Source organism: Heterodontus francisci, chromosome 47, assembly GCF_036365525.1.
Source record: "Heterodontus francisci isolate sHetFra1 chromosome 47, sHetFra1.hap1, whole genome shotgun sequence".
NCBI classification, from domain to species: domain Eukaryota; kingdom Metazoa; phylum Chordata; class Chondrichthyes; order Heterodontiformes; family Heterodontidae; genus Heterodontus; species Heterodontus francisci.
Window position 1 is genome coordinate 2454462 of NC_090417.1, and position 12084 is coordinate 2466545.

General features: G+C 47.9%; 1 protein-coding gene across 6 annotated transcripts in view; it reads left to right on the forward strand.

Annotated features, from left to right (window-relative positions):
* LOC137357094 (cGMP-dependent protein kinase 1-like) overlaps window positions 1-12084 on the forward strand; it is a 101766-nt gene that overhangs the window by 71062 nt on the left and 18620 nt on the right. For all 6 annotated transcript variants that reach the window (XR_010971134.1, XM_068023116.1, XM_068023113.1 and 3 more), the window contains 4 exons: window positions 4821-4895; window positions 8785-8881; window positions 10389-10528; window positions 10834-10923. Coding sequence is in view for 5 of the 6 variants with exons in the window: in XM_068023116.1 (XP_067879217.1) it covers window positions 4821-4895; window positions 8785-8881; window positions 10389-10528; window positions 10834-10923 (402 nt within the window). In the remaining variant the exon portion in view is untranslated. The remainder of the gene's footprint in view (window positions 1-4820; window positions 4896-8784; window positions 8882-10388; window positions 10529-10833; window positions 10924-12084) is intronic.

The following is a 12084-nucleotide window of genomic DNA, read 5'->3' on the forward strand; positions in this document are numbered from 1 at the left end:
TCCACAACTCCACCGACCTTCGTGTCATCCGCAAATTTACTAATCCACCCTTCTACACCCTCATCCAGGTCGTTTATAAAAATGACAAACAGCAGTGGCCCCAAAACAGAACCTTGCGGTACACCACTAGTAACTAAACTCCAGGATGAACATTTGCCATCAACCACCACCCTCTGTCTTCTTTCAGCTAGCCAATTTCTGATCCAAAGCTCTAAATCACCTTCAACCCCATACTTCCGTATTTTCTGCAATAGCCTACCATGGGGAACCTTATCAAACGCCTTACTGAAATCCATATACACCACATCCACGGCTTTACCCTCATCCACCTGTTTGGTCACCTTCTCGAAAAACTCAATAAGGTTTGTGAGGCACGACCTACCTTTCACAAAACCGTGCTGACTATCGCAAATGAACTTATTCTTTTCAAGATGATTATAAATCCTGTCTCTTATAACCTTTTCCAACATTTTACCCACAACCGAAGTAAGGCTCACAGGTCTATAATTACCAGGGCTGTCTCTACTCCCCTTCTTGAACAAGGGGACAACATTTGCTATCCTCCAGTCCTCCGGCACTACTCCTGTCGACAATGACGACTTAAAGATCAACAACAACGGCTCTGCAATCTCCTCCCTGGCTTCCCAGAGAATCCTAGGATAAATCCCATCTGGCCCAGGGGACTTATCTATTTTCACTCTTTCCAAAATTGCTAACACCTCCTCCTTGTGAACCTCAATCCCATCTAGCCGAGTAGTCTGTATCTCAGTATTCTCCTCGACAACATTTTCTTTCTCTACTGTAAATACTGACGAAAAATATTCATTTAACGCTTCCCCTATCTCCTCTGATTCCGCACACAACTTTCCACTACTATCCTTGATTGGCCCTGTTCTAACTCTTATCATTCGTTTATTCCTGATATACCTATAGAAAGCCTTAGGGTTTTCTTTGATCCTATCCGCCAATGACTTCTCGTGTCCTCTCCTTGCTCTTCTTAGCCCTCCCTTTAGATCCTTCCTGGCTAGCTTGTAACTCTCAAGCGCCCTAACTGAGCCTTCACGTCTCATCCTAACATAAGCCGCCCTCTTCCTCTTGACAAGCGCTTCAACTTCTTGAGTAAACCACGGCTCCCTCGCTCGACAACTTCCGCCCTGCCTGACAGGTACATACTTATCAAGGACACGCATTAGCTGCTCCTTGAATAAGCTCCACATTTCGTTTGTGCCCATCCCCTGCAGTTTCCTTCCCCATCCTACACATCCTAAATCTTGCCTAATCGCGTCATAATTTCCTTTCCCCCAGCTATAATTCTTGCCCTGCGGTATATACCTGTCCCTGCCCATCGCTAAGGTAAACCTAACCGAATTGTGATCACTATCGCCAAAGTGCTCACCTACATCTAAATCGAACACCTGGCCGGGTTCATTACCCAGTACCAAATCCAATGTGGCATCGCCCCTGGTTGGCCTGTCCACATACTGTGTCAGAAAACCCTCCTGCACACACTGGACAAAAACAGACCCATCTAAAGTACTCGAACTATAGTATTTCCAGTCAATATTTGGAAAGTTAAAGTCCCCCATAACCACTACCCTGTTACTCTCGCTCCTGTCGAGAATCATCTTCGCTATCCTTTCCTCTACATCTCTGGAACTATTCGGAGGTCTATAGAAAACTCCCAACAGGGTGACCTCTCCTCTCCTGTTTCTAACCTCGGCCCAGACTACCTCAGTAGACGAGTCCTCAAATGACCTTTCTGCCGCTGTAATACTTTCCTTGATTAACAATGCCACACCCCCCCCTCTTTTACCCTCTTCTCTGTTCTTTCTGAAACATCTAAATCCCGGAACCTGCAACATCCATTCCTGCCCCTGCTCTACCCATGTCTCCGAAATGGCCACAACATCAGGATCCCAGGTACCAACCCATGCTGCAAGCTCACCCACCTTATTCCGGATGCTCCTGGCGTTGAAGTAGACGCACTTTAAACCAAGTTCTTGCTTGCCAGTGCCCTCTTGCGTCCCTGTAACCTTATCCCCTACCTCACTACTCTCAACAGCCTGTACACTGGAACTACAATTTAGGTTCCCATTCCCCTGCTGATTTAGTTTAAACCCCCCCGAAGAGCACTAACAAATCTCCCCCCCAGGATATTGGTACCCCTCTGGTTCAGGTGAAGACCATCCTGTTTGTAGAGGTCCCACCTACCCCAGAAAGAGCCCCAATTATCCAGGAAACCAAAACCCTCCCTCCTACACCATCCCTGCAGCCACGTGTTCAACTCCTCTCTCTCCCTATTCCTCTCTTCGCTAGCACGTGGCACAGGCAACAACCCAGAGATAACAACTCTGGTTGTTCTCGCTCTAAGCTTCCACCCTAGCTCCCTGAATTTCTGCCTTAAATCCCCATCTCTCTTCCTACCTATGTCGTTGGTGCCTATGTGGACCACGACTTGGGGGTGCTCCCCCTCCCCCTTAAGGATCCCAAAAACACGATCGGAGACATCACGTACCCTGGCACCTGGGAGGCAACACACCAACCGTGAGTCTCTCTCGTTCCCACAGAACCTCCTATCTGTTCCCCTAACTATGGAGTCCCCAATGACTAATGCTCTGCTCCTCTTCCCTTTTCCCTTCTGAACAACAGGGACAGACTCTGTGCCAGAGACCTGCACCCCATTGCTTACCCCTGGTAAGTCGTCCCCCCCAACAGTATCCAAAACGGTATACCTGTTGTTGAGGGAAACGGCCACAGGGGATCCCTGCTCTGCCTGCTGGTTCCCTTTCCTTCCCCTGACGGTAACCCATCTACCTACTTCTTTTACCTGAGGTGTGACTGCCTCCCTATAACTCCTGTCAATAATCCCCTCCGCCTCCCGAATGATCCGAAGTTCATCCAGCTCCAGCTCCAGTTCCCTAACGCGGTCTGCGAGGAGCTGGAGTTGGGTGCACTTCCCGCAGATGCAGTCAGCAGGGACACTCTTGGCGACCCCTACCTCCCACATTCTGCAGGAGGAACATACAACTGCCTTTACCTCCATTCCCACTATTCTAGATTCCCAATAAATCTACTGAAAAACCAAACGAAAAAAAAAGTCAAAACTTGTTCGCTTAGCAATCCGACGGACTGAACTTTTTAAATAAAAAGCTTACCTTATCAACACACTAGAGTCCTTTTTTTTTTGGTTAGAGGAGGAGGGTGGGTGGGAGACACTACACGTGTAGTGTCTCGGGTACTGCCACTGCCCAAATAAATAGTTTTCCCCTACCCAGCAGTCCCCGGTCCTCCGAAACAAAAAAGGGATTAACTTGTAACTTACTGAAATTGACCGCTCAGCTGAAAGTCCGCTCCGCACCCCGTTCTATCAAGGCTGCTCCTCGCAAAAGACAAAGATTTTAAAACTGCCCAAATAAATAGTTTTCCCCTACCCAGCAGTCCCCGGTCCTCCGAAACAAAAAAGGGATTAACTTGTAACTTACTGAAATTGACCGCTCAGCTGAAAGTCCGCTCCGCACCCCGTTCTATCAAGGCTGCTCCTCGCAAAAGACAAAGATTTTAAAACTGCCCAAATAAATAGTTTTCCCCTACCCAGCAGTCCCCGGTCCTCCGAAACAAAAAAGGGATTAACTTGTAACTTACTGAAATTGACCGCTCAGCTGAAAGTCCGCTCCGCACCCCGTTCTATCAAGGCTGCTCCTCGCAAAAGACAAAGATTTTAAAACTGCCCAAATAAATAGTTTTCCCCTACCCAGCAGTCCCCGGTCCTCCGAAACAAAAAAGGGCAATTTATTGCATTGTTGTTTGTGGGAGATTGCTGTCACTGTGAAAGAGCAGGAATCAGCGGGCTGTTGCATGGTTATCATTTTACCAGAGAGTGGAGAGCCTCTGGACTATGTTGTCTGAATCATCAGTTTTGTATGTTTGTATGTAAACTCCCCACTGCACCCCATCATGTGATCTCCTGGGAGAGATGAGGGAACAGAAAAAAACCCAGGCCAATTAAGGGTGGGGAAGAAAATATGGGAAATTCCTCTGCAGCCCCTGTCTCTCCCACACTCATCATCCCCATCCCCCCAACCCCTTAGGCGATCAAAGCTGGTCACTCTGGCCCTGATTAATATTGCACAGTACCTCCATCTTGTGGTTTCCACCCAAGAGACCGGTCCAATTTGCACTTTAATCAATGCTCACCACACAAGCTGGCAGCCTGCTCCACACGTCCACCATTCCACTGGAACGAAGCACCTCATGATAGCTAAGGTCTGGCCTTCATGTAACATGCGATTAGGACCCCTAGTCCTCCCTAACCTGCTTAATTGGTACAAGCTGTCTACACAAATGCAATCTGTTCTCCTCATCTTCTAAACTTTGAACAGACCAGGTGATTGTGATCGCAGAAAAAAAATCAAGAAAACATTGTGTCCCATCATTGACTGCGTGTTTATCTTCCGCTGCTGAGCAACCCTGAACTCTCATTTCGCATGGGCATGATCACAACTGGACATCCTGCTGTGTGAACATAGAGAGATTGTGTACAGGAGCTGCACATCACTAAATTCTCCTGGAAATGAAGCACATGTATAGTGTGTCGGGCAATGACTGGTAATCTGGTTTGCCATGTACTGGTCAATGACTTGGCCACGAAATGACTGTGGTGATGGTCAATAAGTGATAATTATGCTGCTATGAACAGCCATAATCACTTAACTGAAAGATGTCTCATCTGAATTGAGAGGCAGGAGAGGTCATCAAATGTTTGAATGTGATGGAATCTGTGGCATCTCAATCTACCCCTTTCTTTCTTTTACTGTCTGTAGCTCATTCCAACAGTTAATTGGAGGCTTGGAAGATGTATCCAATAAAGAAGATGAGTGTGTGGAGATGCAGGCACAGTGAGTATGAATATATTGAGTATGTGTAACTAGTTTTCTGTTAACCCTGGGCCCTCATCTCCACTCAAAACTGGATAGCCACGATGCCACGGTGGGCTGCACTCACTCTGACTCTGCCCTTATGCAGCCTGAACAACAGAAATTCTAGAGGAAGCTTGGTTAACTGGGTCTGCAGGTCACACAAGTGACCCCATTCCCAAGTCAATCACAAACTGAACCATGAGAAATGCTCTCATCACCTTTTTTTCCCGCTTTAAGTTGCTCTTAAGACCAAACTTTTGGTCATCTGGCCTAATATCTCGTGCACGGCATGACGTTGAGCTCTTCTTCCGTCGCCTCCGCCTCCGGGCTCACTTCTTCGACCAGGAGTCCTCCCCCCGACCAGCAGACCCATTCACCCGCCTCCAGCATTCTCCCTCTACCTGGACCCCTCCCCCTGGCCTCTTACCCGCTCTTGATCTCTTCATTGAAAACTGTCGGCGAGACATTGGTCGTCTCAATTTCTCTGCCCCCCTCACTCACTCTAACCTGTCCCCCTCTGAACTTGAGGCACTCCGTTCTCTCAGGTCTAACCCCGACATGGTCATCAAACCTGCAGACAAGGGTGGTGCTGTTGTTGTATGGCGTACCGACCTCTACCTTGCAGAAGCTCAACGCCAACTCACGGACACTTCTTCCTACCTCCCTCTGGACCATGACCCCACCACCGAACATCAAGCCACCGTCCAAAGGACTGTTACTGACCTCATCTCCTCTGGAGATCTTCCCTCTACAGCTTCCAACCTCATAGTCCCACAACCCCAGACAGCCCGCTTCTACCTCCTTCCCAAAATCCACAAACGGGACTGTCCCGGCAGACCCATTGTGTCAGCCTGCTCCTGCCCCACTGAACTTATTTCTTCCTATCTAGACTCTATCTTTTCTCCGCTGGTCCAATCTCTTCCCACCTACATCCGTGACTCTTCTGACGCCCTACGTCATTTTGACAATTTCCAGTTTCCTGGTCCCAACCGCCGCCTCTTCACTATGGACGTCCAATCGCTCTACACCTCCATCCCCCCCCAGGATGGTTTGAGGGCTCTCCGCTTCTTCCTGGAACAGAGGCCCAACCAGTCCCCATCCACCACCACCCTCCTCCGCCTGGCTGAACTTGTTCTCACATTGAACAACTTCTCCTTCAACTCCACGCACTTCCTTCAAGTAAAAGGTGTCGCTATGGGTACCCGCATGGGTCCTAGTTATGCCTGTCTTTTTGTGGGATATGTCGAGCATTCTTTGTTCCAATCCTACTCAGGCCCCCTCCCCCAACTCTTTTTCCGGTACATTGATGACTGTATCGGTGCCGTTTCCTGCTCCCGCCCCGAACTAGAAAACTTTATCAACTTTGCTTCCAATTTCCACCCTTCTCTCACCTTTACATGGTCCATCTCTGACACTTCCCTTCCCTTCCTCGACTTCTCTGTCTCCATCTCTGGGGATAGGTTGTCTACCAATATCCATAATAAGCCCACCGACTCCCACAGCTACCTCGACTACACTTCTTCACATCCTACCTCCTGTAAGGACTCCATTCCATTCTCCCAGTTTCTCCGTCTCCGACGCATCTGCTCTGATGATGCTACCTTCCATGACGGTGCTTCTGATATGACCTCCTTTTTCCTCAACCGAGGATTTCCCCCCACTGTGGTTGACAGGGCCCTCAACCGTGTCCGACCCATTCCCCGCACCTCTACCCTCACCCCTTCCCCTCCCTCCCAGAACCGTGACAGGGTTCCCCTTGTCCTCACTTTTCATCCCACCAGCCTCCATATCCAAAGGATCATCCTCCGCCATTTTCGCCACCTCCAGCGTGATGCCACTACCAGTCGCATCTTCCCCTCCCTTCCCCTGTCAGCATTCCGAAGGGATCGTTCCCTCCGCGACACCCTGGTCCACTCCTCCATTACCCCCACCACCTCGTCCCCGTCCCAGGGCACCTTCCCCTGCAATCGCAGGAGGTGTAATACCTGCCCATTTACCTCCTCTCTCCTCACTATCCCAGGCCCCAAACACTCCTTTCAGGTGAAGCAGCGATTTACTTGTACTTCTTTCAATGTAGTATACTGTATTCACTGCTCACAGTGTGGTCTCCTCTACATTGGGGAGACCAAGCGCAGACTGGGTGACCGCTTTGCGGAACATCTCCGCTCAGTCCGCAAGCAGGACCCTGAGCTTCCGGTTGCTTGCCATTTCAACACTCCCCCCTGCTCTAATGCTCACATCTCTGTCCTGGGATTGCTGCAGTGTTCCAGTGAACATCAAAGCAAGCTCGAGGAACAGCATCTCATCTACCGATTAGGCACACTACAGCCTGCCGGACTGAACATTGAGTTCAATAATTTCAGAGCATGACAGCTCCCCATTTTACTTTCATTTTTAGTTATTTCTTCTTCCTTTTTACATTTTTTACAATCTTTTTTTGCATTTATTTCATTTCATCTTAGTTTGTTCAGTTTGCTTACCCACTGTTTTTTTCAGGTTGTTTTTCTTCAGGTTTGCACTTGCTGCTGTTCAATATTCAGTATATTCACACCTAATCTGTACTAATGCTTTGTCTTTCAACACACCATTAACATATTGTTTGCCTTTGCTCCGTGACCTTTTGGTCAGCTATGTGGCCTGGTCCAATCTGCACCTTCTCCTTTGTTATCTCTTGCCCCACCCCCACCTCACTTGTTTATAATCTGTGACTTTTCCAATATTTGTCAGTTCCGAAGAAGGGTCACTGACCCGAAACGTTAACTCTGCTTCTCTTTCCACAGATGCTGTCAGACCTGCTGAGTGATTCCAGCATTTCTTGTTTTTGTTTAATATCTCCTTACGTTGCTCATGTCAAATATTGTTTGATAACCCTCCTGTGAAGTGCACACTTCAGGGCACTCATTCATGACTGTAGCTGGTGCTGCCTATCCCCCTAATTGTAAAATCTCCTATCACTGCATTGCTATTCTGCTCTTCTCCCACCGCCTTTACTCACAGTGCCTTGGTCTACACAGTGGCTGTCTTCCCCACAGGTAGAAAGTACATCGTACCTGTTGAACAGACCTCTTTCTCTACCACTCCTAAGTCCCCACTACTCTGTGTGTGTGTGTGTGCGCGCGTGTAGGGTGATCTTTCTCTCTGTCAGTCTGTGGGTGAGGGTGCGTGAGTGAGAGAGTGATCTCTGGCTCTGTCAGTCTGTGAGTGTGTGTGGAGGGTGATCTCTAGCTCTGCTTTCTAACAATCACACTCTCCTTTTCCTCTGGAGTGTGACTGTATTTTGGATAAAAATATCCTGAAATTCATCTTCCTTCCTCACGTTTCAGCGTGTCTCTAACTCGCGCTGCTGCTGAAGTCATAGTCATAGAGTCACAGAGTTATACAGCACAGAAACAGGCCCTTTGGCCCATTGTGTCCGTGCCAACCATCAAGCACCTAACTATTCTAATCCCATTTTCCAGCACTAACTTGGGAATTCAGGACAGTCTTGCTCTCCACAAGCTCTTACCTGCTACAGTATCGACACATAGCCTGCCCTGCCATCTCAGTTTACTTAATTGTTCATTGATAGTCTACCTAATTTTAGTTAGGCTGCTGTTTGAAATAAAATTACTTACAGTTTACTCACCTTCAGTGAGCTTCCTCCCTGCTTGCTGTGACGTCACTTGTCTTTCACTCTGTCGATTGTGATATTATATTGCAAATTTACTCTGTTTTTTTCCCCATCTCTTTTGCTGTTCTGATGTTTAAATGCTTGAGGCTGCACCTGTGGTGCTCCTGGGTTCACCTGAATCTCAATGGCCTGTCCTCTGATCCCACCTCAATCAGTGTCAAATGATTTCTTGTCCTTTTTGTTTGCAATCTGGTTCAGGTTTGAGGCGGAAGCTGTGTTCTTCGCCAGTTTGGAGCATACAGATTTCAACGTCTGTCAAACCCTTGGAGTTGGAGGATTTGGTCGTGTTGAGTTGGTAAGTCAGGAGGTCCCAGTACCTGCTCCCTTGTGTGGGAAGAGTCAAAAGGCGATTCAACAGTGGGTGCGTCACAGAAGAGCTAACATCTTGACCTCATTCTGCACTCGTTGGCAGGAAACCTGACCTATTCCTCCCGGACACATACTCACTGCCTGTGTCCTTGGCCAGTGGATAGAGGTTGATGTGGCGAATAGTTATTTTTAATGTCAAGGGTATTAAGGGTTACGGAACCAAGGCAAGTAAAACGCAGTTAAGATACAGATTGAGTAGAATAGGCCTATATTCACTGTGGTAAAAAAGAGGTGATCTCATTGAAGTGTATAAAAGTCTTGAACGTATTGACAGGGTAGATACCGAGGGTTTGTTTTTCCCAGCTGGAGAGTCTTGAACTGGGATAAGGGGTTGGCGATTTCGGACTGAGATGAGGAGAAGTCCATTTATTCACGAGCGTTGTGAATCTTTAGAATTCTCTACCGTCGATAGCTGGGCATGCTCAGCCGATGAGTATATTGAAGAATGCGATTGATAGATTTTTGGGTATGATGGGAATCAAGGGGTTTAGGGACAGTGCAGGGAAAGTGGAATTGATGGAGAAGTTCAGCCATGGTCTTAATGAATAGCAGAGCAGGCTCAATGGGCTGTACTCTTAAGTTCTGCTCATTCATGATCTAATTGAATGGAGGAACAAGCCAAAGGGCTGAATGGCCACCTTCAGTTCCCATGGCCTGGATTTTGGCCTGGAGGTAAGTTCTGTGCAGAGGTGGTTTGTGCTGTTGTGAGGTCCAGAAACCCGGAAGATCGGCAGGGGGCGGGGGAAGCATTCCTGTTTCATCCGAGCCCACAAGCAGTGTAGTAAAGGTAATTATCTCATGGATTCAGCCCTTCTCCCCTCAAGTCATGTGCAGAGTTTCTTGAAGCTTGGGAAACCCAGCTGTAATGCAGCATCATTATTCAGAAAATTTTCAGGGCTACAAGGAAAAGGCAGGGGAGGTAGGACTGGGTGAGTCGCTCTTCCAGAGAGCCAGCACGGACACAACGGGCTGAATGGCCTCTTTCTGTGCTGTAACCATTCTATGATTCTATGCAGAAAATGACCAACCCTCTTCCAGCGAGCAGATTGGTCGGCAACTCCTCGTCACCCCTCCATGAAAACTGGAAGGGGGGTGGGTTTGATTCCTGTTGCAGTTTTTTTGCATTTTAATCTCTGACATTACCCAAAGCCACCCATTTCTGGAAGTTAACGTTCAGCCCTATTTGGCAGTTCCATCTACCGCCTGATCCAACAGTGTGGGTGTGAAATGTGGGGGTGTTGACGGTGAGCCTGTGTTTTCAGTCCAGGCTACAGTGACACAACGAGCACCCTGCCCAATCACCCAGTGAATAATCAGGCGAGCTGAAATACTAGTTCTGTTGGAATTTATTTTAATTAGCAATCTGCGTTGGCGAACGTCTCCTGATTCTTTTGCTGTGTTTTTCTCACCTTGGTATTGGTTTTCTTCCACAGGTACAACTCAAGAACGAAGAAGGCCGAACCTTTGCGATGAAGATTCTGAAGAAACGTCACATTGTTGACACCCGGCAGCAGGAGCATATACGCTCCGAGAAGCAGATCATGCAGGAGGCTCATTGTGACTTTATAGTCAGGTACGACCACCTTCTCAGCACAACCCTCCACAGCGCTGCCCTGTTGGAGGCTTAAGACCTCATCCCAACTGATTCCATCCAATTCTGTCTCTCCTTCTTCTGAGGGCACTGACTGCTGGGATCATGTTCCAGACACAAGCCCCAAGTGGGCAATAAGAGAAAGAGCCAAACAAGTGAGATTCAGGATGGTTCCCTACAGCAGTGCATCTTCAACCCAACAAGGGAGCCAGTGGTATTTCATCTGTTCACGGGCAAGTGAATATAGCTTATGAACCAGCCTGACAGCCCGTGTGTGTGTGTTACAGGTTGTACAGGACATTCCGAGACCGTAAGTACCTTTACATGCTGATGGAGGCCTGCCTTGGAGGTGAACTGTGGACCATCCTGAGAGACAGGTAACTGACCAGCATTTACAATGATTCCCACCACTCTACAATCAAAGGGCAGCAGTGACGCAAGACCATTCATGTTCCTATACCAGGTGGTTGTGGATTTGAGTCCCTTAGCAGAGGCTTGAGCACAAAATCCGGGCTGACATTCCCAGTGAGGGAGCACCGCACTGTCAGAGGTGTGCTGTCTTTCAGATAATTCGTTAAACCAACGCTTTGTCTGCCCTCTCAGGTGGATGTAAAGGATCCCAGGGCAATAATTCAAAGAAGGACGGTGGTGGTTTCTCCTCAGTTTCCTGGCCAATATTTATCCCTCAACCAAAATCACAGAGAAATTATCTGGTCGTTATCACACTGTTGTTTGTGGGATCTTGCTATGTGCTAATCAGCTGCTATGTTTCTTACATTACAGTACATTTCTAAAAGGTGTACTCAATTGACTGTAAAGCACATTGGGACGTTGAATGCAAGAGTGTCTTTCCCCTTCTCCCTCTTGTGTCTAAGCCATAGTCATGAGGAATTGCATGGCCCCGACCACGACCCCTCCCCAGGGTGACATGGCCGCCCCAGCACCATGTTGTGCAAAGACGAGGCTTCTCTACCCTTTAGTATCAAAGATTAAGGGGTGATCTAATGAAAGTGTAAAGGAGATCGAAGGATTTGAGAGGGTAGATAAAGGGAGACTATTTCCACTGCTGGAGGGGAATCCAGAGCAAGGGAACATAATAAAATTATAGCTAGGTCATTCAGGGGTGATGTCGGGAAGTACTACTTCACACAAAGGGTAGTAAAAATCTTGAACACATTCTCCCAAAAAGCTGTTGAGGCCAGGGGTCAGTTGAAAATTTCAAAATTAAGACCATCAGTACCTTTATCCAACACAAATCTAAGGTTTGCGGAACCAAGGTGAGTAAATGGAGTTAAATAAAGGTTAAAATACATGATGTAATTGAATGGCACAGCAGGCTCGAGGGGCTGAATGGCCTCCTCCTGTTGCCAAGCCCTCCAGCCCATTTGATCTCCTGAATACCAACTCTGCTGTCTTCCCCATTGCAATATCCAACTGTTTTGGTTAAACATGTTCTGGTATCACCAGCCCAGTCCTGTTTATCGGTTTCTGTGTAGAGATACTTCCTGACATCAGTCTGAAACCTGCTCTTTACACAT